Source organism: Microtus oregoni, unplaced genomic scaffold, assembly GCF_018167655.1.
Source record: "Microtus oregoni isolate MIOR12 unplaced genomic scaffold, Mior012 000009F_ref0000495, whole genome shotgun sequence".
Lineage (NCBI taxonomy): Eukaryota > Metazoa > Chordata > Mammalia > Rodentia > Cricetidae > Microtus > Microtus oregoni.
Window position 1 is genome coordinate 46419368 of NW_024543068.1, and position 26976 is coordinate 46446343.

At 42.6% G+C, this 26976-nt stretch overlaps 1 protein-coding gene across 2 annotated transcripts in view; it reads left to right on the top strand.

Moving 5' to 3' along the window:
* The window catches only part of Stxbp6 (syntaxin binding protein 6), a 216610-nt gene extending 191551 nt beyond the window's left edge, over window positions 1-25059 (top strand). For both annotated transcript variants that reach the window (XM_041658579.1, XM_041658578.1), the window contains 2 exons: window positions 16604-16761; window positions 21889-25059. In XM_041658579.1, coding sequence (XP_041514513.1) covers window positions 16604-16761; window positions 21889-21912 — 182 coding nt within the window. In that variant the 3' untranslated portion in view covers window positions 21913-25059. The remainder of the gene's footprint in view (window positions 1-16603; window positions 16762-21888) is intronic.
* Window positions 25060-26976: the final 1917 nt, after the last annotated feature.

The following is a 26976-nucleotide window of genomic DNA, read 5'->3' on the forward strand; positions in this document are numbered from 1 at the left end:
TGTGAAATCATTGAAGTAGCTTCTTGACAATTCTTTTTGTTTCTTCCCATGCTCCTTTCTCAAGGAGTACTATAGGCAAGTAACTACTATGAAAATCTTAGTCCATGGTACTCCTATTTTAAACACAACAATACCCCCCAGTAGCACCTAAGATCCACACATATGTCCTAGAGAGTCTGACTCCTGTTTGTCTCCTGGCTCTTACTCTTCATAAGCCACAATCCCATCTGAAGCCACATCAGTCTTCTTCAGTTCCGACAACATTCAAGTTTTTCCTCTTTCAGGTCTTTGCATGTAGACATTGTTCACTTTGTCTCTTCCAAAGCACAGCTTAACCCATTACCTCTTCAAAAGGTATTCCCAATTGACCCTAAATCAATGTTCTTCCCCTTCATTTACTACTACAACAAATTACTGGTGAACGTTTAAATTACTTGTTAACTGTCTGTCAATGTTTTTAATTTTCCAACTGTTTACTTGCCTAGAAATTTTTAACTGTGTTTTAATAATTTCATTTTAATTGTAAACATATTTTTACATATCTGTGTCTACCTCTACACATAAGTTTGACCTATGGGCATTCCACTCCCTGACTTTAGACTCAGAGTTCCTCTCTTGACATGGGTGTGGGGTTCTGTGTGTGAGAACACAACTGTCTTATCTGCGACCCTGTTTCCAACCTGATGCTGTACCTGTTGTGAATAATAGGTAACCCCCAAAATACTTCAGTGAGTGCAAAACAAGCCATCAGGGAAATTTACAAAGATGGAATTAAGTATGCTGAGTTTGAACTGTTGGATGAAAGAAAAAGACAGTGTGTCATGGAGTTGAGTAAAGAGAGTATACAAAGTCTCAAAGCAAGAAAAGAGGCCGTATGTGCATATAGGTTGATGATATTCCTTCAAGACTGTGGGGACGTTCAAGTCAGTAAATATTTCTATTAAGCGTATCTTGGAAAATAAAATTTTACTAAACTTGTAAACATTACTTATGAAACTTAGCTTATTGAATAATTTAAGTTGCAATCAAAACTTAAATGTTTTGTATAGTTAAGATAATGTAAATAGATAAAATATGCAATATTCACAATTATAGTACTTAGAATATTTTATTTAGTCCTTTTATTTAGACTAACAACATCAAAAGTTTGTATCTTAATTATTGTGTAACTTCCTTACAGATCTTCCAAATTTAATGAAAGTGCTTGTTTTTATATTTTTCTGAGCCTAGAGGAATTGAGTTGTCAAACAGTTGGTTTTGGAGGGGCACTGATTCTGCTTTCTTCTCTTAGTGTGATCCCCTAATAATTATTCCACTGGCAGCCATACTGAGCCTAAGCTGTTCACCGACACTCAGTATTTTCAGTCTAATAGATCTCCCAGAATGCTTTACTGTTTGCTTTTTTGGCCAACATTACATAGTCCCCAACTGATCACCAATCTGGTGTGTTAAGTAACAGACACAAGCAAGTGCCTTTTAAATATCTTACTAATTTACAAATTATCAAGATGTTTCACCCCTGGTGGAAGGGGATCTACTATAAACAGCTAAATTTCTAAATAAGAAACTATCACGCCTATGAACCACAACAACAGCCAGCATGGTGCAATAACCTAAGAGTGCAATGGTGGCACAATATCTTGGCAGTAACCAGTTGGATTTAGACCTACTCAATAAGATGTAAATCATCTGTGGCACTGGAAACCTAACCAACTAGCAAGGGCTAGTATAGTTATCAGTCATGGAGAGAACCTACAGTATTGCTTTACTAGGCATATTCATCACCCTTCATCACGAAAACTTCTCTCTGTAACAGATGGAGACCATTACAAAATACCACAACTCTTGACAGTTGTTTTTGTCCTGCCTGGTCCCTTTTTTAAATTATTTAAATCACTGCTTCACCAATCACTTATGCATATTGCTAGCTAGCTCTTATATCTGTGGTTAACCCATTTCTATTATTTTATATTTTACCATGAGGCTTGTGACCTACTGGCACAGTTCCAGCCAGCAGCTCATGTCTTTTGCTTCTGGTGGCTTCATGGCCTCTCATGACTTCACCTTCTTTCTTCCAGCATTCAGTTTAGTTTTCCCCTCCTAACTCTACTCTGTCCTATCACAGGCCAATGCAGTCCTTTATTCATTAACCAATGAAAGCATCACATAGACAGAAGGACTTCCTACATCAGATAACCAATTAAAATGCAGAATTGTGACCTCCCCCCCCCCAGTCTTAATGGATAAATCCACAAATTAACTACTGCACCGAAGGTTCAAGGAACTTGCTGAAGAGGGAGAAGAAAGATTGTAAGAGCCAGAGAATTGGGGAGTTAGCTATGAGATGTGTCTCCTTGGAATCACAAAAAATACACCCATAAAGTCTCACCAACATGACTGCTCAACACAAGATAAGCAAGGACAACAATAATGGACATGCTAAAGTAGAGGAAGGATCAAGAGGCATCAATCATATGCAGAAACACTGCAAGTATCTAAGGAATGCTTAGAGGTAGAAATGGTCCTTCGCAGGGAAGAACACACCAGCATGTTATCAAATACCAAATTGTCAACCATAAAAATACAGATATACAGACTGAGCAGGCTATATTTAGGGACATATATGTTTAGACATATGCATTTAACAACAAAAAAATGAAAAATAAGGGGCCATGAATTTGAAAGAGAACAAAGAGGGGTATGTAAGGGGATTTGGAAGGAGGAAAGGTGTAGAAGAAGCTGCGGGCTGCGTTCCTGCCCCCCAGCTTCTGTCCACCGGCTAGCTTTATACCCGAAATAATTACACGGAAACTGTATTCTTTTAAACACTGTCTGGCCCATTATATCTAGCCTCTGGCCGGCTAGCTCTCATATCTTGCTTAGCCCATATTTAGTAATCTGTGTAGCACCAGTCTTACCGGGAAAGATTCAGCATGTCTGACCTGGTGGTTTGCTTCATCGCGTCTACCCCTGGAGAGGAGCAGCATGGCATCTGCCTCATTTCCTCTTTCTCCCAGCATTCTGTTCTGTTTACTCCACCCACCTATGTTCTAACCTATCAGGCCAAGCAGTTTCTTTATTAATTAACCAATGAAATCAAGAGATTAATATATGACACTCCCACATCAGAAAGGGAAGAGTGAAATGATGTGAATAATTATAATCTCAAAAATAAATGAAAAAACAAGAAGAAACAGTCTGACTTTGGAATATCCACTGTCACTCTGGTTAGCAGTTATATTTTATCATTAAATTTATTGTCAGCCCTTCACTGTAATAGTTTCTACTCTTCCTGAAACATGTTGGCTTTCTATATTTGCTGTATTTTTCCATTGCTATCCACGCAAATTCAGACAAATACATGTTGTCTTTCTTTGTTTTCTACAGCTGTGATAAAAAACCATGACCAAAAGCAATTTAGTGAGGAAAGGACTTATTTCACCATATAGCTTGTAGTCCTTCATTGAAGGAAATCAGGGAAGGAACACAGGAACTGAGGCAGAAGCCTTGAAGGGATGTTGCTTATGGGCTTGCGCAGCCTACTTTCTTATACAACCCAAGACTGCTTGCCTAGGGTGGTACCACCAATGAACTGGCCCCTCCCACATCTATCATTATCCAAAGAATGCCCTACAAAGTCTTGCCTACAGACTATCTCTGTAGGAGGTGTTTTTCTCAATTGAGGTTCCTTTTCCCATATAAATCTAGCTTTGTGTCAAGTTAAAAACCAACCAGGATAAATATTCTTCTATACAGAGAAATAGTTAAAGGAATGAAATAACCAAATATTAAATTATCTGTTGCTAAATAAAATGAATCAAATAAATGAAGCATCCAGTTTTATTTTGTATAAGCATCATTAGTATATATATATATATATATATATATATATATATATATTTATCATTAGGCTTTCTTTGTGGTTTTATTTATTATTTTAAGAAATATTGCTACAAAGTATTTATACCCCACCCCCAATGAAAACATACAGCAGGGTCTCATGTGTCTGAGGTTTGCCCTTAATTCTTTTTTTTTATTTTTTTAAATTTATTTATTTATTAAGGATTTCTGCCTCGTCCCCACAACCGCTTCCCATTTCCCTCCCCCTCCCCCGATCAAGTCCCCCTCCCTCATCTGCTCGAAGAGCAATCAGGGTTCCCTGTCCTGTGGGAAGCCCAAGGACTGCCCACCTCTATCCAGGTCTCGTAAGGTGAGCATTCAAACTGCCTAGGCTCCCACAAAGCCAGTACGTGCAGTAGGATCAAAAACCTACTGCAATTGTTCTTGAATTCTCAGTATTCCTCATTGTCCGCTATGTTCAGCTAGTCCGGATTTATCCCATGCTTTTTCAGACCTAGGCCAGCTGGCCTTGGTGAGATCCCAATAGAACATCCCCATTGTCTCAGTGTGTGGGTGCACCCCTCGTGGTCCTGAGTCCTTGCTCGTGCTCCGTCTCCTTCTGCTCCTGATTTGGACCTTGAGATTTCTGTCCGGTGCTCCCGTATATATTTTATATGAACTCTTTGACTTATTAGCATTAAAATGTTATGGAGATTTTTAGATAAAGCTAGTATAATTATATCATTGCTATAACTTTTATTACTGTTGGAATTCTAAATATCACAGCTTGCCTAGAGGAATCCACATTAAACTAGCTTTTTGTTCCAGTACTACCCCTTCCATTGGAAGGCATTCTCAATGTCTGGCAATAAGATGCTTCAGAAGTATTTGAGTGTTTCTTGCCCCAACTCACAGAATCTACTTTTCAAAGAACTTCCCTTTCTCCTAGCATAAAACTAATAGACACCAAAACCCGACTACCAACTGCATTTGAAGATGGACTGATGCTGCCAAAAATCACCTGAATGCTCTACTGCTAATGTTAGGAACAAAGATGGACACGGTTTTTCTTGTTACCTTTTTATTCACTTTGCTTTTCATTCGAGACACATTTACTACATGTGTTTCTCTATAGCAACACACTATAACAACTTAATAACTGGAAAAAATAGTGGGGCAATCGATAAAGGCCAGAGAACCATGACAGGCTGCAAATAAGTAGCCTGGGAGTAGATCAAGAGACGGGCCTCCCTGTTGACTCTGTCATATCATGAGTGTGGGCCAGCACATTATAGAAACAAGAAGTTGCCTGACCCACATTGTTTGTGAAGAAACAAGGTACTGGAGTCCTAAAAACCAGTGGGAGGGAAGTCATGCAGGATGCTGTCTGTGGTTGTTTAATAGGGCCAGAACAGCATCTAAGGTTCCATAGTAACTAGAAGTAAGTGGAGAGCTAAGTGCTCTTCTGAGGTATAATGGCCCAAACTTCGGTGGAATGATGGAGGTTACAATTAAAGATACTGGCCTGAACAACATTGTGAATCCAGGCAGAATGGTACAGTTAGAGGAAGAAGACAAAAAAATAAACCACTAAGTTAATGCTATGATATGCGATTCACATAGGACTGGTTATGTGTGGTTATGTGTGGTAGGTAAATTGCAGAATATGTAGTGAGCAATTTGCTAGGTATATATTGCCTTTACTTCTTATAATAGACCCTGGGAAACAGGTACTTTCATCCCCTTTCTACTGATAAGAAATTATAACCTCAGAGTAACTTATCTGAGATCACAGATGGCAATTTAGCAGAGCCAGAATCAAGCCCAGGTGTTTTGGCTTTATTTCTCTAACAAGAAAAAGAACAATATGAGTGGTAGAAATAAAAAAAAAAAGTTATTCTAGAAGCAAAATAAAAGAATGACCAGTCAACGAATTTGTTATCCAGTGGCCAGGTCACTGGTAAGTCTGAGAGAAGGACCTTTGTATGTTGGGGACAGGGAGTTCTATGCATATGTAAGGACTTGCACGAATCTATGCACATCTGTAGCAACCAAAGGAGAACAAGGTGTCCTGCCTTATTTCTTTTACTCTCTGCCGTATTTCTTTCAGACAGGCTCCCTCCCTGAACCCAGAGCTAGCCATTTCTCAGCTAGGTTGTCTGTCCAACAAGCCCCAGTGATCTTTCTGTGTCTGCCTTCATCCCCAAGTCTGGTGTTAAAGGGGTGTGTAGCCACACTTGGGTCTTTATGTGTATGTCATGGCCCAAACTCAGGTTCTCATGTTTGAATACCAAGTGCCCTTACCTACTGAGCATCTTCCCACACCTGAGAGAAGAATCATCATATAGTCAGTCAGAAGGATCACACTGAGTGTTCCAAATGTTGAGGAAAATTCGAGAGAGAGAACCACAGAAGGCTGGTCACAATGGTGGGGATGTGAAGTGAGAGATGAGCTGAGGTGGAAAACCTAGCAAAAAGATTTTCATGCCAGGTTATTTTGTTAATACTGATGGTTAACTATCTGCAGCTTACACCACTTGTACCTCGTACTTGGAGATAGCTTCCACCATACATTCTTGGGGGATAGGTACCATACTGAACTCATGATAAAGTAACTAATCTGCAGCACAGAGGGAAAGGTAACTTGTTCGGTGTTGCATGGCTAGGATGTAGCAGACTGTACACATTGAACTGAATTTTCTTTATAGCCTACAGCATTAGTTAAAGGTATTTCATATTATGTGCTCTTGATATTGTAGTTCATAAAATAAAAGCCACTACCTTACTCCTCTATTAAGATCAAAGACCGGCATGGCATAACTTGATCCTCACCAGATTTAATGAAAGAGACAAAAAGCATAATCTGTTTTTCTTGTTGAGAGTCTCTTAAGTTTTTAAACCTCAAAACAAGTGTGGTCGTACGGGGCACTTGTGAAGTGTCACCCTTTTGAGAGCCTGACCCTCTAAACTGAACCAACAGATGTGGGCTTGCACTCACTGTTCTCATACACCATAGCTCATATGAACAAATCCCTAGGAACCAAGACTCAATTTTTGATAAAGGTATTGATTTGATAAAAGTAAGTGTTGAAAGGGACATGAATAAAATCCTAAATGTTTTGTCATTGAGCATGCTGGAATTGAATTATGAAGTCATATTTACCTATGAGATAAGGAGAGAAGTAGAGAGCAGAGGGCTTTTTTCCCCTAGTCTTAAGGGTTTCGTTGAATTACCTTGACATAGCCAACAGGGGACATGCATTTAGTAGAACGGGCCAGTTTCTTCTTTACTAACTCCATCAAAAGATCCCAGGGCCTCTTGCAAGTAGGCTTTGAAATTTATGGGTTTACAAAGTATTCCTGGATTCGGAGTCCATTTTTCTGAGTCATCCAGCTCCAGGCAACTTGCAAGTTTCATGGTCCCTGAAGTTAGCCACCAAACTGAAACAAAAGATAATTCCAGAACTGCCACTCAGTGTGCTATATCTGTTTTACTGCCTCTATAAAGCAAGGCCTTTGAATATAATTACATGACTTGTCTGTCCGTGACGAAATTGATGGCGACAGCCCAGATTCACAGCCTTTTCCCTTTAACTTAGGAGTGAGTCTCGTTCCTTGCAGCGCTTTGCAGCACAAGTTCTTCTTCAGCACACTGTCCAGGTGGATCCCACAAGCAACTCTGTTTGAGAAATTGCACACCATACTTTCCCCCCATGCTTACCTCATTTAAATGTGTGGCTTGCATATTGAAGGGTTATCTAAAATTCGGCAAGAAAGATCCTGATTAGATTGTATTTTATAGCTATTTTAACATGTCATTTTGCTTTCTTTGGGCCACATATTTTATAGCATAATTCTTTATTGATTCTTTGGGAATCTCACATCATGCACCCCAGTCCCTCTTGCCTCCCCACTCTGGTATCCCCCCTGCACCACCACAGCCTCCCTCCTCTGAAGGAAACCCACCCATGTAATTAAAAACAAGCCAACAGACACAAAAGCATCTTGCTCTTCCGTCTTTGCCTTCTCTCCAGCACCCTGGCACTAGGAACCGCAGTGTGTCAGACATCATATCATTTGTCTAAGCAGCCCCACCCGCAAATGTTCATTGCATTGAACCCTTGGTCTGGTTCAAGGCCTCGGGCACACCACCATCACTGGACCCTCACCGAAATGCCTCCCAAATATCCTGCTGGTACCCTAAATCATGGAGATCCTGCAGCTGTCCTTCCACAGACACAACCCCTTCACACACTCCAGCCGGTCATGAATGGGGACGATGTTAGGGTAGACTAACCTAATGCCCAGGATGTGGGTCTGGGTGATTCTAGGGCACTGGGACCAGCCCTTCCCTTCTAGGATAGCTGCCCCTGCCCCAGATGAACACTGCAGCAGGAGAGCTGCCTCTGCCCCTCGTGAGAGAGAGCTGATACCACCCGTTCCCACAGACATGAGAGAGCTGGCCCAGAAGGCATGGGCCTATGAGAGCCATTTATTTTTCTTAGTCCAAAGAACCACATTGGGAAACACAGAATGGTGAAGAGGTTTGGAGTTAGTACAAAGGCTGTTCTGGGCTACTCCCTATTTCTGGAACTGTAAGATCAGGGTCAGAATGTCTTCTTTTGAACAGTGACCTCTCACCAAGGTACTTCTTGCCTTGTAGACATTCATAAAGGAGAGCTGTTCGATGATTGGCTCACATTCATATTGCATCTGGCCCCAGCATGGGTGAATACTCTTTCTTTTAGAAAGGCTTGATATAAGCACCGTTTTTAAAAGATGTTGTATATGTGGTCATCAACACGAAAATACAGGTAAAACTTGCCCTTTAGAAGAACCTTCATCTTAAAGAGGGCACTCAGGGCTTCCAACACTGGCATGCCCTGATGTGGTGTTATTTGGTTAGCCCATATAATGTAAAAAGACCTTGTTATTGCTCTGAACCTTACTTAATTGATGGAGTCTGTGAATTAGGAACCAACTTATTTTTCCGAGTAGGTCTTTGCATCTCATTACTCATTTCATATAGATAATAACTAGCCTCTTTGGCACTTAAATTATATTCACTTCTAAGATGTTGAATGCAAGTCACATGGCTAAGTCTGACTTAAAGTACTAGGGGACTGAAGGACCAATGAAAGGTAGGAGGGGAACTTCTCATCACAGGAAAAGGACAATGTAAGTAGAAGTGAGCACTTTCAGTAGCGGGCAAGAATCCAAGTCTCCGGGAAACTTTGCTGTGCTAGAGGTAGACTGGAAGTAGAAAAGAAGGAAAGATAAGCATTGGAGATTAATCCCACATATTAATGTCCATTTAAACCAGTGCATATGCTACTAAACCAAGCCAGACCTAATTGTACCTTAAACCTTACCCGCAGAAATGGTTTTGCTAAGAGAGTGAATCTCCTAGGTGAAAATTGAATAGAAGCCATTTAATCTACTTGGGGAACAAATTATTAGCGAACGGTTTTAACATGCATATGAGAGTATTAATTTTTTGGCATACTAACGGACTTATTAAAATAAATCTTCCTGCCAATTTCTGTGAGGTGTTTTGCTTTGTTTTGTTTTGTTTTCATTTTGAAGAACCCAAATAGTTCAAACAAAGGATAACTATTTTTAAAAGGCTGGCTAGAACAAAGGCCTGGTGGCTAAAAGTTCTCACAGCTGTTTCAGATGATCCTCGTTAAGGTCTCAGCACCTGCGTCAGGTAGCTCAGAACTGCTTATAACTCCAGATTTGCAGGATCTGATGCCCTCTTCTGGCCTCCATTTGAAATTGCAGTCACTTGACACGGATACACACACACACACACACACACACACACTAATAATAATAATAATAATAATAATACAATTTAAAACTTTTTAAGAACTTGTTTCCTTAGGTGAACATATTTGTTTTCTCATCTAGATGAACATAATTTATCTATTATTTATTTCTAGATGATTTTCTTCATTTCCTAAAAAATATAAATAATACATATTTAAAATATATATGTATTATATATATATATTGATAGATAGATAGATAGATAGATAGATAGATGAAGTAGCTATTGAGGTTTTTCAATTACCTCTTTTTTTTTTGAAAGACTTCCTTTTTTTATTTATTTTTTTTTTGTATTTGGCAAACTTTATTTGAGGTTTTTTTTTTCCTTTTTTTTAATTTATTTATTTATTAAAGATTTCTGTCTCTTCCCAGCCACCGCCTCCCATTTCCCTCCCCCTCCCCTAATTAAGTCCCCCCCCCCTCAGCCTGAAAAGCAATCAGGGTTCCCTGTCCTGTGGGAAGTCCAAGGAACCCCCCACCTCCATCCAGGTCTAGTAAGTTGAGCATCCAAACTGCCTAGGCTCCCACAAAGCCAGTACGTGCAGTAGGATCAGAAACCCAGTGCCATTGTTCTTGAGTTCTCAGTAGTCCTCATTGTCCGTTATGTTCAGAGAGTCCGGTTTTATCCCGGACTCTTTTCAATTACCTCTTTAATCAATATAGTATTAAAAATTTTAGCCAACAGCATGTAGGCTGAGGTCTACAATCATCCAGTTAATTCCTGTTGGTGTCTGAGCTATTGGTATGATTTATGTACTTATAAAAACTCTGTTCTCTCAATTGTCTTCATTTATCACTTTCTGTGTGCTTTCCTCGGTCTCCATTCCCCTTCCTTGTTCTCTCTCCTAATTTGGTTCTAATGGTGACTGAATACAATGACGAGTCTTCATCTCATGTTCCTCTCCCACGGTTCTTTAAATCACTTAACACAAAGGGAGCTAACATGTGTTTGTTTTAAGACGACATCAAGTGGAACTGATGGGAAGACCACATCACTGAAGCCAAACTGGTCTCCCTGTGCCCTCCAGAGTCTGTAATTCAAATGGCGGTTGACTCTATTTGGTGTGGTTGACAGCTTCTTCTCAGACGGCTTGAATAAATTTGGGTATTAATATGCTTCCTGCCTATTTAGAAAGAATTATGATTCTTGCTGTCTCGGGAGATTGCTTCATTTCCAGATTTAACAGCACATGCCTTGACTTAATGGATGTGTGTTCATCTCCCCCTAAGCGAGACACTGAGCTATACATAGATACTTAAGAATCATCTTTCATTAGTTACGAAACATTTAGCCCAGGTTAAGAGGGAAAAGATGGGAAAATGTAATTTTGCCATTTTCTAAAACTTCTCTAGAAGGCATATGTGGCCTTCCTTAGGGTGGGGTGACGCACCTGCACTGAGCGCTATAGCTCCTTTGTCTCTATCATAATGTCCTCTGTAGCAGCCAAATGAGGTAGATGGCAGGAACCACGTTTTGAATGTAAAGAAACCGAATACCAGATAAGTAACATCAGTTCAACAGTGCCTGCTGCCAGTAATTCTGAGTCTTTAATGAGAGCAATTTCCGCATATACTAAACGCCTCAGAGAGTTTATGCCATTTGAGCCACCAACTTCTTTGGTAATAATTATAAGACAAGTGAGTAATTAAAGAAAGGAAAAGAGTAAAGACTTGGCCTCTGTGTGAGGAGCAGGAGGATGGTAAAGAGCACAGTGTAGCCAGTGGTCGAGAATGCAGTCTTTGCTTGTGTTGGGTAATGGCAGCATGAGAGTCTACACACAACCCCTAGACTTCTGTCAGGTGCGATAAGATGGACAGATACTGGAGTCATTCACAGATCAGGAATGCTACAGAAAATACTATAGGGTCAGGTGTAGACATATTGGATTTGAGGTAATTAGGGACATTCATTTGGAGTCCAGAAAGAAAGTACATGGGTCCAAGCTCAGAGAGCTACCTTATGAATGATGATGTGGGCCCTTGAAACTGAACTGTATAATATTGCCACAGGAAGAGGCCAGAGCCCTAAAATTACTATGAGTAAGGGTTCCAGAAAGAAGGAAGTCAAGTGAACCAATCTAAGTCAAAAGAGAAAAGTCGTTACAGATGTAGGGAATGGTCAACAGAGTGAAAGGGGATGCTCAAGAAGTCGATGATCCAGCTAAACTTTGTGCATAAGAGGCTGAAAACGTGAAGTATGAGAAGAGGTTGACATGGTTTACATACCATGGTTACACTTGGTTAAGCACCCTAGAAGGACATAGCGAGCCCAATAGGTGAGAGGAGTTCCCAGGCCCTTGAAATGCAGGCAGCATTGAGACTGGGAGAGGTCATTTCAAATGAAAGAGATTTTTTCAGATTCATTCTTATTCCTGAAAATAACCGAAGGTGGATTTCCTATTGGCAGTGGTCATCAATGTCATCTGTAAACAACGAGTGCAGCATTTGGTTCCATTTTAGTTACACAATGTGTCTCCTTCTGCAGCAGCTGTAAGAAACTGGATGTAGCATTACCTAACGTCACGTACAAGATTCATCCCAAGAAAATCCTGACATAGAAGCAATGTGGCTTATGCATAGGAGATTCAGTCCAAATTCATAGGTGTATGTATCTTAGGAAGTGATATGGTTCTATTACAACTGGGAAAATATGGTGATTATATGTCCTTTGAATTTCACTGCAGTTACTCCCAGAGTCCCTTCAATTAGTAATAAATTGTTCTTAACCAGATGTGTTAGTGACTTTTCTCATTGCTGTGACAAAATGACTGACCAAAGCAAACTAAGGAAGAGGTTTTCTGGTTCAGATGTGAAGCACAATCTTTACTAGCAGGAAAGAAGTGGCCAGGACGGCAACTCTAGCTATGCCATGTGGAGCATGAGGCAGATGGCCATGCTGCATCTACAGTCAGAAAGGAGAGATGGATGCTGATGACCTAACCACTTTCATCTTACTCAGCCCTGGACCCCAGCCCAGGCATAGTGTCATCTGCATTCACATCTCTCTGAAAACACCCTCATAGACACAACCAGAGTCTATCTCTTACCAACACTAAATTCTGTCAGCAAACTGAGAATTAAGATTAACCATCACAGGGACACCATTTGTCAACTTGCCCTCCAAACACACCTCTTAATGTCTTATCCCAAAGATTTATGGCCATCTTATAGTAAAAATGTAATCATTCCATCTTAAAATATCCCCATAATCTTAAAACATTAAAACCTTTAAAAGTTCATAGTGATCTGTGGCAGAGGTGGCACACACCTTTAATCCCAGCACTAGGGAGGCAGAGGCAGACTCCATGAGTTCAAGGCCAACCTAGTCTACAAAGAGACCAGGAAACTAAGGCAACATGGAAACCCTGCCTCAAAAAATAAAAAAATAAAACACAATAAAAAGGTCCATAAGAGTCAATCCTGGAAATATCAGACTGAGTAGGAAAAACACCAAATTCTGGCACTGATTCTCTGGCTTCTGGGGTTCATGACTTCACATGGGCTTCCACAACCTTTGGTAGCCACTTCTCTCTGGTTCTGCTGCTGTAACACATACAGTCTCTCTTGGTCTGGTTCCACTCTGTGCCTGCAACTTTCCGAGACTGACATCCCATAATCCTGGCATCTTTTGGGGTGTCAAGTGTGATGTGTACTTCATCCTTACAGCTTCACACAATGGCCTCATGTCCTTAGAGGGAATCCAACCATGCCACACATTTCCTGGCCTCTGTGCCATTCTGGAGCCTATGATCCTGGAAGTCTTACATTTTGAAGACCAGCATCATATTCGCAAAAATGCCAAGGTAGTAGTCTGGCCCCTTATACCACAGCTGTAGTTTCCTCTGTGCACGTTAGCAACTGAACCCAGAAGAGCACTTTTCCTGGAGCCTATTTTCTAGCAGGGAATTCATCAAGGACATTCTCAGTCCAGTTGCTCTCCTTCCAGATGAATTTTTATTTTTACAAGCTGCATCAGGATGACTCCTTTAAACTCTCATAATGGCTTTCTAGGGCCTCTCTTGCCACAAATCCACTTTTTCATATTTCTCCCACAATCCAGTCGTTAGACTTATCACAGCAATGGTTCCTCTTCTGCATTCCAATTTCCTCTATTAGGTAGGTGTGTGTGTGTGTGTGCGCACGCACACACACACGCGTGCTGGTGAGCATGTACACATGCATGTGCATGCTTGCATGCATGTAGACCAGAGGTCAACCTTGGATGTTCTCCTTGTATTGCTCTCCACTCTGTTTCATTTTGGTTTGAAATATATTTTTACTCATGAGCATATGTTTGTCTGTGTGTGTGCCCCATGTGTGTGCAGACATCTGCAGATGCAAAAGATCCCTCGATCTAGATTAGCAGGCCTTTCAACACTACCTGATGTCAGTGCTGGCAACCAAGCATGGTTTCTCTAGAAGGGCAGTGAGTGCTCTTAACCACTCAGCTATCTTTTCAACTCCTCTACTTTATTTATTGTGACTGGGTATCTCATCAGGATCGGATACTTCTGATTTGGCTAGACTAGCTGTCCAGAGAGTTCCAGGGACCCACTAGTCCTGTGGCATGCGACACCACACCTGGTATTTTTACAAAAGTTCTGAGGATCAAACTCAGGTCCTCTTGCTTGTGCAGCAAGTACACTGCTGATTGAACTGTCTCCGTAGCCTTGTGTTCTTCACTGCTGTAGTTAGATATACAATAAGAAGCAACTTAAGGGAAAGGGGATATTTTCTTTCTTCATAGTTTAAGAGTATAGGCCATCATGGCAGGGAAGATAGGGAAGAGTAGGTAGGTGCAGTGGGAGTGTGAGGCAGTTGCTCACATGACTTCCACAGTCAGAAAGCAGAAATGCTGGTATTCCACTTGTATCCCCCTTTTTAATTCTGTCTGGCGTCTGACCATGTAGGACGGTGCTGCCCACTCTCGGGTTAAGTCTCATTTCCTAGTTCAGCCTCTTTGGAAATGCTTCCACAGACATCCCCAGAAATGTGTCTTCTGAGTGACTCCCAACCTGTCAAGTTGATAATCAATATACGCGTTCACACCGAGACTTACAGATTCCTGCCACATCTTTTCTCAATCCTCTTGTTGCGAATCTGTGGTACAGATTAAGAAGGCTTTCACTCTCTCCTCCATCTTCCTAGTCCATCCTGCTGGCTGGCCTCTTCCTTCTTTGTGTCACTTGGCTTGCCTTGTAACATTAGCAGTAATTATTTACTAAGAAAAACGCTTTTAGGGTAGAAGCAGTCTGGAATCATCCCGGGAAATATCCTACCAAAACACACACCTGCCAAAGCTTATACCTGCTCACACCTGCACCTGTATGCCAGTCTGCCCACATTTCCATCATAGGATTGCTACATCATGTCTGTGGGAAAGGATAGGGCCATCCACACACAGAGGCCCCTCAGTAATAACCATGTCACTTTCTGGTGTGATGACCATATGCAAGCTTTTCCGCTTGTCCTGTCTGCTGCCTCAGAATTTTGAACAAATGAAGTGATCTTGGTAAATGCTTTTATGCTTGTGAAATCCTGTGTTAATAACTGGGATATAGACTGCCACTGTAGTCATGGGTAGCATATGAAAGCATACTGAAACCAAGATTTCTTCTCTTAAGTTGTTCCGAAGTCCCCAACTCTCCCCTGTGCTCAGTACCATCTCCCTAGTTCTGTGCTCACGGTCTACATATATAATATGTATCTAGAATGTGTGTGTGTGTGTGTGTGTGTGTGTGTGTGTGTGTGTGTATGGAGAGGGAGGAATGTGATGCTGACTACAACTGGTAATGTTAGTTAATCCTAATCCCCTCTTCTTAAGTGGGTATTAAATCCTTGAAAACTAGAAAGTGGCTGCTTCAGTGCTGCCTCTGGACCAGGCATTCTTTGCCTGAGATTCTTTCCCACAAGCTGCAAAGTGTTCCCACAAAGGAGAAATTAGGAAGCCTCTGTAGCCAAAACTAGTGAAAATTACATTTCTACGTTTCTATTAAAAAGCTATTTGTGGCTAGAAGCATCCAGTAAAATGATGTAATCAACTTATTCCAAAGACATAAAGCTATTGTATAAAATGCCATTAAATATCTTCGATTTGATGTTAAGACAGAGGTATAATTTTTCCTGAGGTTGTCATTTGGCAATGTGCTTGTCCCCCATGGCTAATGGACCTGCAAGTCCTTCACCAAGTTGTGCTACCTGTCTTGGCAAGTTGGAGTATCAAGGATGCATGACCTTTTGTGATGCGATTGGCTTCTACTTTCTCTGGTGTCATTCCTGAATTTGCAAATGCCAGATTTCTTCATTTGCCAATTTCTGAAATGGTTTCCATACAGTGCTGCAGGTGTTTGTCATAATCTAGAGCTCACACAAGGAAGCCCAAACATCACTGCCATAGTACAGGCCTGGAGGTTGGAAGCCATGATATCACCTTAGCTACACGCTGGGGAGTGTGGCTTACTGGCTAGGTAAAGGGATAACATAAAGAGGAAGGGATGTAGAACATTATATCTAGGAAATCCCTATGGCCCAAATTTTACTGTGATTATTGAACTTAAGCTTCAAGTCAAAACAAACTGTGAATCTGAGATACAGCCAGTGGGGGAGGTTTTGCCTTGCATTAACAAGGTCCTGAGTTCAGTCCTTAGTTCTGGAAGATGACAAACAAAAACCCTCCCACAGGCTTTATTGAGCATGAAATCCTACCACTTTGGGGACAGAGGCAGAAAGATGAACTCCCAGGCTAGCCTAAACTACAGAGTGAGATACTTGTCTCAAAAAATAAATAAGGCGCTGAGGTGGCTGAGCAGGTAAGGCCCTTGCTACCAAGTTAACTGTGTTCAGCTGCTGGGACTTTGGCCTTTCCATAGTGTGGGAATCTGTCACTGTGGCTTAGACAAGCCAACTCTTGACACTCTTGCAATTCTTCCAGGAAACAGCATCCTCCATTCAGCAGCTGACAGTGTGACCAGTGCAGTACAGAAGGCAAGCCAGGCCTTGAATGAGCGTGGGGAGCGGTTAGGCCGGGCCGAGGAGAAGACAGAGGACATGAAGAACAGTGCCCAGCAGTTTGCAGAAACCGCACACAAGGTGAGCCAGTGGAGAGGGTGCCCATGCTGGGTTATAAGGTCATAGTGCCGAGAAACTTCCTACGGCAAGAGAGAAAATCAGGTCCCATTGCAGTCCATGATTACTAGAGTCTAGCCTTTTTCCCCTTGTGCCTGGCTTTTGTGGTCACCATCTTGTTTCTAATATCCTCATCTCGTTCTGTGACCTTTGCTTTTAGGTATTTCAGGCAACAGGGAAAATCTTTAATTACTGTCCCAAAAATCAGGATCCAAGTCAGGTCACAGGAAGAGAGAGAAATGGGATCAGGACTCAGGATATAGCCCTGTCCTTGGCCACGATCGAAAAAACAGTGAGGCCCTTAGTCTTCTTGGGTGTCTTTCCCAGTCTGCTCCTTTCTTATTCTGTATCTGTCACTGTGTGTTGTTAGATCTTCAACAGATGTAAAGCAAGCCCTGGCCTCAAGGCTGGTCTCCACTCTGGAAGTGGCTGGGTGTTGATTCAAGACCTATAGTCTGGATCTCTAATTCTGAGCACAGGTGGCACCAAGATTATCCACTGGCCCTGACCTTTGAGGATGGTACCTCTCATATAACTGGAAACTTAGCACGCATGTTCATCCTTTTGCTGAGAATCGCCTCTTAGAAGAGCTCCTATCTAAGGCAATCCTGCTCAGGCGATAAGGGAGATTTATTACCATGCGTGTACTTCATATCAAAGAGTGGTTCATCTCTAGCTGGTGATTTGAATTTAAGTTTCCGGAAACCATTTCTACTGGTGACATATTGGCCTGTCAGGCTCATGATTAGGGCCTTCAGGTAGTTTTGAGCTGATCTTTGAGGGAGAATAATTCAGTTTGCCTCAACGGAATATGCAGCTTCTGCTGAGGAAACGGGAATGGAGAACCAAGAAGCAAAGGGAAAGATATATTCCACTGGGGCAGAAGATGCCTCTCCAGGCCTCACACAGGAGACTGGCTCCTGCTGGGTGTTTATGCTGCCTTTCCTGCTGGTCCCCTTTACACATAACTGCCTAAGTATCCCAGTGACACTGTCTCTGCGACAGTGGTGTCTTAGTGCCCTTCATGCACTGCCTCTGAAGCCCAGGCAGGGCTCCTTGAAGGAGAACTAGCCAAGTCTGTTTGAGAAAGTAGACCGACAAGCTGGAATCAGGACCTCACACCTGTGAGCTGTTCCAGAAGGAGGAAACTCGGGCGCGTGTTTCCCGAAGGATTTCTAGTACAGAGGAAATGATGGCATGGAAATGTGACAGTCCCCAGATGCTCTAATACGAAAAACAACTCCAGTTATTTGAGTGGGAGATGGACAGTAGAATCCTGGAGGGAAACTCCTCGTGTTGAGGGGGGGAAGAGAAAGCCAAAGGAATCCCAATGTCTGCAAAGGCTGGGTTGTCCAGGCGATTATCTCTCCTGCCTTCCCACAGAATTGAGCAATCAATGGTGCACTGATAAGGCTCTGCTAAAACAGTTCTGGCTAATGATTAAACCATGAACCAGGTTACCAAGGAAGCTGGGAAAGTATTCTTCCTGATGTGGGGTAGACAATACCTGGATGTCATCCACATCGGTGTCCCTCTCAGGAGGGGCTGTACAAACACCCAAGTTCTTGGCCGCTGCAACTGTTTCCCTGACACTGTGGCCAAGTTTGCTGGATGGTTGGGAAATGACATGGTATAGTAGTTAGCATCCTACGTTTGAGCCCCGCACTGTCATTTACCATCTGGGTGACCTTGGACAAGGGCTAAATTTCTCAAAGCCCGTGTTTTCTCATCAGTAAAGCAGAGGCAACTAATTAAAAACAGCACCTACCTCCTTGGGTGCTGAGATGAGCATGCTCATAAATCTAAATTGTTTATGATTTATTTCAATAGACATAACTTCTGCCGAGCCTGTCCCATTTGGTCACATAATGAGCTCAGTAATGAGGCTGCAGAATTATTACAGATGACTGAGAAACTTTAAAACAGCAATATAAAAAAAGAACGGAATACAGATGAAAATTGTGTGATTAAAATCAAAAGGGTAAGGCAGCAGGCAGTGTACGGTATCTGAGCCGAGAGCAGTCCTTACAGCAGCCTATGAGACCAGAAGTTGATGAGACTTCAATCAAATGCAAGGAGGTCTCCAGCTTTGTCAATGAAGGACAGGTGCCTGGTCTCAATGAAGAAGGCTTAGGCAAGAGAAGTTAGTGTTTTAATTGGTTGCCCCTCTGGAAGGTGTTCCCAGGGGAGAAGAGACACTGTAGAGTTCCTGAGAGAATGTGTGTGAGGGAGCGTAAGACAGTGTCAGAGCTAGGCTTGCGGATTTCTAAAATGGGAAAATGTACTTATGAGCCACTAGCCTCGTCTGCGTTCCTAGTGAGGAGGCTGACCTCTTTAGATAAAGTGTGGCTGCTTTCCCACGGGCAAGAACTGCTGATTTGTCCCCATTGGTATAGGCTTACCATGAAGATGCCATTTCACTGGCCAAGCGCCAACCAGGCCTGCTGCTGGGAAGAGGGTTCAGAGGAGGAGCCAGGCCTTCTACCCTCCCCCGCCCCAAGACGCGTGTGGCCTGTTGACTCATGAAGAGTGGGGTGTGTTTACAAGAGGAGGACACAGTGCACATGGCAGAGAACAGTCATCCCAGGTGACAGTTCCTCTGGGGACTACCAGCGTCCAGTGGAAAGTGTGGCCTGTCTCTCTAGAGTACAGTAGGAAAGAAGCTTTGGTCTTCTAGTTTTCTCCAGGACCCCTGCAATGACCCAGGTGCAAGAGTGGACAGTCACTTTTATACAACTAAACCCTCAAATTGTGTAGGTGCTGGTCCTCTCTAGAACAGAGAGGGACAAGATTCTTCTCTCTTGTCCCAACACCCTCCTCACCCCAGCTCTGGTTGGCCTGTCTTGAGGAAGTGTGATTCCTTCCTACACTGTGGATTTGGCACAGGTCCAGCCATCAAGAAAGAACAGCTCATGAGAGAAGCTGTTCTGCTCACTTTCCCCTGTCCCCAAAAGCTCAAGGTTGCCACAGTGTTTTCCAGGTTTTGACAGCCCACCATGGGTGTGAATCAGCAGGCAAGAACATTGCCCACAGTTGGCACCCTCAAATGCCATTTCTCACAGAAAAGAGCACTGATCTGGCTTTTCTGTACCAGCCCACGTTTGTGGGGGAAAGACTGGCAACAGGCGTTATAGTCTTTAGGAGGAGGAAATGTCAGTCTCTCTCCATTGTCTTCCATTGCAGTTTCTCCAGGCCAGAAGGATTCTTTAAAATTATCATTCTGTAAAATAGGTTACAAATCATGAAAAGGGGTTTCTGTGAGGCACTCAGTATAGAAACCAGGAGGAAGCTGTAAATGAGGAACTCCAGCACCCGAGTTCACCTGGGGCCATTTTACAGGCATGGGAAACAGTGAGAAGGCAAGGTATTCTTGACTTTGGAGCTCAGCATCTCCCAGCAAAGTTGTGTAGTTCAGTTTCCTAATTTTGTCTAGTCCTACTGATCTTTCTGCCTTAATTCTAAGGCTCTTCATTCCCAGAGACTTAAGGAAGCCAGAGGATCGGTACTTCTTACCCAAATACCTATTATGAGTCTGTTCAGGCTACTTAAACAAACAAACAAACAAACAACAAACTGGTAGTTGCTAAACAGTGAATTTCTCACAGAGAAGACTGAGGTCAAGATGCTTGATTCCATGCCTGCGAGGGTCTGCTTCCTGATCCTCTTCAAGAATGTCCTATCATAATGAAAGCGGAGTCTCTAGTTTATCCTGAGACCTCTGCATCCTGATCCAGCCTCCTCCCAAACCCACCTCCTAATACCCTCTCCTGGCAGTTAGATTTCAGCACATGGCTTTTGGGAAGGCACAAATATTTAGACCACAATGAGCCCTAAGTAGCAGATTGTTCTATCCAATTGCCTTTCTGCAGAGTACAGGTGGCCATGGCCCAGGGCCTGGTCTGAGCAGCAGCCCAGTCGTCCTGATGAGGAGTGACTGTGTGAACTGGCACAAGCCCGTTAGTGGGGAGTTACGAGCTCAATAAATACCACGACAGTAGCCTTGATCAAATATTTATGGTTCATATTCATTACGCACAACACTTAACAGCTCTGTGTTTATTTGATGGACTTCATTGCTAAATAATGCATGAAAACTGGAGGCAGAACAAAAACGCAGGCCTGACAGTAAGGGGCCCAGAATGTGACTGAGGACTGGGATAGGTCTGAGGCGGGGCCCTACCGCTATCATTTCCCTGTGTTGTTGACTAAATAATGTCAAGAATTATTAGGCAACACCACAGTTGTTGGAAGCAACAACAATAACAACAAAAAAGCTTTAGCACTCAATATAGAAGAATGGGTGTTCTCAGAACTCACAAATTCTGCATCTGCCAGATGACTAAACATTACTGCAGCCAGCAGAAGTTCTGAGGCTGTGCCATACGGGGGTACCAAGGCTTTCAGCTGAGGTTTTCCTACCACAGAATACCAGGATAGCGTCTAGGCATCTTCTGTCACATGCAGCAACATTGATACTGTTTTCCCAGTGGAACTCTGGGTTCTAACCTCTCTCTTTCAGCCACCAAGAAGATGACACTGCGACTACCCCAGGCTTTTCTAGAAAGATGGATTATTGACGTATTTCAGGATGAGGCCAAGCTAAGGTCTATTCTTCATCCCTACTCAATAATACAATTTAATTGCCTGGAGCTTTGGGCCTGGTTGAAAATTCAGTATGCATATTATAGAGATGATTTTAGTTTGTCTCTTAGCATGCTGTTGAGCTTTCACACTTAAATGTTAACATCTCAAGAGTGTTGCTTCCTGACAGAACCAGTGACCTAGGCACCCCACCTGTCCCTAGGGTGAGTCCCCTGTTCTCCCTGGGCATCTTGTTTCCATTGTTTCTGCAGTGGGATGAAAGAACACTGCATAGCCTCCTCCACCAGCAGACACATAAACCAGCAAGGCTGACAAAGTGCAGTCTCCGGCGCACACCTGTCAGGATCCAGGGAGGCTTGGAATGGTGGCCGTCACCACACATAGAGTCCAGTGACGCGTCTCATCCTGGATGTGGGAGGGAGAGGCAGGGAGAGCTCCCTGTTAATAAGGTCTCATCTGTTCTCATCCTTTCTCGTTCTCTCTCCTTAGCTTGCCATGAAGCACAAGTGTTGAGAAGCTGCCCCTCCTGGTGAACCTCTAGAGAAAATGGAAGAGTTTGCTCAGCCGTGATTACAAGAATTCCAGACTGCTGCTTCTTTCTTTTTGTTGTTGTTGTTTTGTCTGTTTATTTGTTTTTTCCAGTATCTGGACATTGAGTGGTTTGGCTTTTCATCTTCAGATGTTAATATGAATGAAAATGTGCTGTGTTCATACATTTTGCTATCTTGCTAAGAAACGCTGCAATAGCATCAACTTCATCTTTATTTTTCCATTTTGTGTGTGTGTGCGTGCGCGTGTGTGTGTATATGTGTATTTTCCTTTTGAAGGAATTTTTTTTTGTAGTTTGAATATAAAATTCAGACTAAATGATAAACCAGGTCTAAACTAGCAAAAAAATTTTTTTTTTCTTTTCACCTTTGGAAACTAAGCAAGAAAACAATTGAATATGCTGGCATCAGATGATGGTCCTGGGTAAAATTTAAAGTCAAGCAGTGGATTCACTTACATTCCTGGCTCTCTTCATCTGAAGAGCAAAATTAAAATTCAGTATCCTGGGATTTAAGTCTGTGCTGCAGAAAGCACGCTTATCAGGAAGAGGAGCGGCGTTGGGTTTGCTCTTCATTGCGTCTTCATCTTTTTGCATGAGCCATCACTAGCATTCACGAAACAAGTCGGAACCACAAATAGAAATCTACTTTCTGGGCTGAAGCATAAACATTTCCGCTCCTTCTTTTCCAGTCTGATTAGTAGGAATTTTCACACGAAGGGTAAAAATTTGGGTGTACAGACCTTTACGAAAAACCCTTCTTTAAAAGCTCCATGTCTTATGGATGTTTCTCTCTTTTGTCATTCTCTCAAATTATAGTAGCTGACTTGGGGGGTGGTTATATTTCTAACAAAAAAAAACAGTGTATCTAGGCTCAGTGAGGTAGCACAGTAGATGAGGTGTGTATACCATAAACCTGGTGACTGGATGCCACAGAGTTGACCTCTGACATCCATACATGTGTCGTGACACACCTTATAAAACATACACAAAAACAATAATAATAAATAAATAACTTGTCTAGATAAAAGTCTGTGTAAATCATAATATGAAAAGATGCTACTTTTTTTTTTCTCCTTTTGCAAAGCTATGCCCAATGTTAGAGGTACTCTCACAGTAGCCTTCGGAAAGGACCCCAAATTTCTTGGCATCTGGGTTTTGGAGGTTTGGATATTGGTTTTGTGTTTGGTTTATTTTGTGTCGTTTAACATGTGCTTCATGCCAGATTGCATATGTGTCCATTTGAACCTGCCTGTTCTGGTCCAGACAGCATGGCTACCAGCCTTTGTATTGCTGTCGGAATGAACAGAATCTCTTCCTTACCTTTGGATTCGATGTTGCTCAGGGTTTACCGCACTTAGACTGTGGACGTTCTGTTTTCTGGAGGATTAAAAACTAAATATAAAAAAAAACACAACAATCTGTGCTTGTTCCTCGTAAAGCAACGAGGCAAGCAACACATGTCAGACACTCGCTGCAATGCATGGAGTTTTCAGCTGCCTGGGTCTTAGGACCCATTCGTTCTTTTGTATCCACCTGTTTGTGTGTGATGTAGCCTGAGGCAGCGGCATAAGATGACTTTAGGTTACTACTGTGATTTAAATAGTGTAAGTTCTGCTAATAACACATCCCAGGGAAAGAGCACATGGTTCATGGAATGTCACAGGTATGAGGTCAGGAGGATGGAATTTGCGGCAAATAATCCTCTCGGGCAGATAGTCCAGTTGAAGAACATACTGGAAAAATGTCTACTGGGGTCTAGGAATGTTTACTCTACCTTATACTTTTCTTTAGGTGTCTTAACATTCGAAAGAAGCCGGGAACATGCAATCCACTGATTACTGGAACTATCTGATTTCTAAAATGATAAAAATAAAAAGCCCCCACGTATCACTCCAGATAGGTTTCATCTGCAGACTTTAGCTCAGAAAACACACATACTCATCTTCCAAAACTGGATTCTCGTTTCAGAGAGTTAGCGTACATAGTTGAGAGAGGTGGTCTTACTTTCCCCACACCACTCAAGAACAAAATTCGTTGTCTGCTTTGGAGCAGCTGATTCAGAAGGGGCAGAGGGTGGGCCATATGCATACTGTGAAAGCTGAATCTTCCTTCTCAGTCTAATTCTTAGAGTTCCTTTTTCTTCGTGTAAGTGCCCTTCCCTGCCCTCCTTCCGTTGTTCCTGTGGATCACACTAGGCCCATGTCTTGTTAGAAATAGCCTGAACTAGAGGAGAAGCTCACCGGGAGTTACGTTAGCTGCCTCTACTGATCAGTCAGCATCCAGGCCTTCACCATGGTCTTCACCTGCTTGTCCTCCACCAGAGGCGGGTCTGTAACAGCTGTTGCCGCCCCTCATCAACTGTCAGCCATCCAGCCTCATGTGGAGAAGCCCCCAACAGCACATGTGAAATTCTCGCTACCCTTTCGTAGCAGGTGCTGCAATAGCAAATACTAATGCAGTCTAACCCACTGAAATTTGTTCAAGGGACTCCTGTCATCTGGGCCAAACCAATTTGGTTGAGCTTGCTGGAAGATTCACAGTGCTTATTAGATTTCTGCTTTTCACTGTGAATATGGAAATGCAGTCTTTCTCTGAAGGACTTTGCACATCACACTGACGATGCATAGAGAAAAGGAGCTGGCCAGTGTTTCCCCTTCCTCCTGGAGTGCAGCCGTCGAGTTCTTCACTGGAGTGGTCAGATCTCTATGTGCAGGAGCTATGCAGTTATTCAGGTTGATGTTTCATCTTAAAGAATGTATTTGTAAAATGTAACAAGATCAGTAGTTCACTTTTTTAAGGTCCGATAAAAGTAAGCTTACGTGTTAGACTTAAAATTATAGTGAAATCTGTCTTATCCTATTGTGAGTAGAAAAAGGTTATGCATTTCTGTAGAAACATTTACAGAGTTCCCTAAATAAAAGAAACTAGTTGAGATAGGTTTCACTCCTAACTTTCAGAATTGTGATGCTGTTAACGTGTGTTCTTGGTTCCTCAGAAATTCTCTCTGACATTGAGCCCCCTTTGCATTTCATTCAGAGACAAGTAACAGCTGTTCTGTTGGTTCGCAATTACAGCTACTCGAATTTTGTCATTAAATATTTTAACTCTGGTGAAAGTTTCTTCTCTCAGTTATTTGGGAAACCTGTGAAACCCCACCGAGCAGGTGAGCACCATCACCCCTGCCATGCTGGTGGGGAAGCCTGCGTGCCTGCAGGAGACCTAAGCACTGAGAACAGCATGATGGTGGCGGCATTATGGGAAAGCTTGAAGTGTAGAAGATGGAGGAGCTAAGCTCAGTGAAGAGCGTGCCCGGTATTCAGCGAGAGTGGGGTCTTGTGTCCATCTTTGTGAATGTAGCAGTTAGGCTGATCTTCTCATGCTGGTATCAGTAATATGTGCTCAGTTTAACAGTTTCTCTCAGCATGCTCCATGACTCAACAGACCAGTTCCCTGCTCCGTCAGATGGTAAGGTAGACGAGATCAGATCGTGTCCACTTGCACACTTATTTCTGTGGCAAAGCAAATGTCACTCCACTGGTTTTTCAAGGGAAGTGGCCTGCGTAACTTTGTCAGCAAAAGGGCCATTCCTGGCAGGCACACACAGGAAAGGAGGTGGACTCAGAGACTGTGCTCTCCACTGCTCCATGAAGAACCAATGGTGGAAGAGTTTGGTTAAATGACAACTTCGAGTTAAGATAATGGTGCACCTAAAGACACTTTCGTTTGTGAACAGCATTATAGCTTACCTGGTTGACCTTAGAAGATTATTATATTGTTAAAATTGTTTTATTTGTTCTCAATTATACCAACTGATAACAACTCAAATTCACCAACTCAAATTTTGAGAGAATTAATACGATAAATTGATAAGGACTTTAATTAATTGGCAATCTTCCCTCTGTTACCACCAGGAATGTGCTTTTAAAAAATGTGTGTGTGTGTGTGTATGTGTGTGTGTGTGTGTGTGCGTGCGCACATGTTTGAAATACTCAAATGTATGCAGCACCACACCAAGAAAAATAATTTGATGTCTTAAAAATCTTATCTGTATAGATAAGCAATTTGAGATGGGGAAAGATGGAAATGAGAAGAAGGGCGATGGGGAATTTCCTTGCGGTATTTTGAACCAAAATTCAATTAAGTGGATTTCGTATTGATAATCCCAGTGCCTCTCACTGGCACAGGATAGCATGGTGACAGGCGGATGTAAGCTCACACACACACAGCCCTGCTGGTCATGTTGAGGAAAGAGCTGTGCTGAGCTCCCAGAAAACCCACAGAGGTTGCTTCATTCGGAGAGGGAACTTGCAGTCACTAGTGATACTAGAAATGCTGCAGATGGGCCATTTAAAAAAAAAAAAAAAGACAAAGACCTGCATGGCAAGGATCAAGGACACGTGCCTAACTGGTCAGCACTTCTCACCCCTGTGGAATCTGGACTTTCGTGTATATACAGGAACTGGACCTAGAGAGGAGCTTATGTGTGGGAGGAAGGGGTTACAAGGAGGGGAAAACAGGAGGCCATGGAAAGACAGACGGACATTGCATGCTTTCTTTCATGTGGAACCGGATTTACCACATGTATATGTGGAGAAGGAAAGGGCGAGAGGGCAGTGGGGTGAACATGAGCAGAATGCAATGAGATGCTTGAGGACATCAGCGATGGCCCGAACTCTGCATAGCAACGAGTTCAAATCCCACATGTGCCCACGGGTGAGTCTCAGCTCAGCTCAGAATGAGAACGCTGACTCACCAGCAAGGTGCTCCCAAGGAAGGCTGTCCTTCACTCTTGTTAAAAATTCGAAGTTAGCCGGGTGGTGGTGGTGCACGCCTTTAATCCCAGCACTTGGGAGACAGAGGCAGGAGGATCTCTGTGAGTTCGAGGCCAGCCTGGTCTACAAAGGGAGTTCCAGGACAGGCTCCAAAGCTACAGAGAAACCCTGTCTCGAAAAACCAAAAAAAAAAAAAAAAAAAATTGGAAGTTGTTTCTATGTTCTACTTGACAAGAAATGGTGCAGTCACTCTGT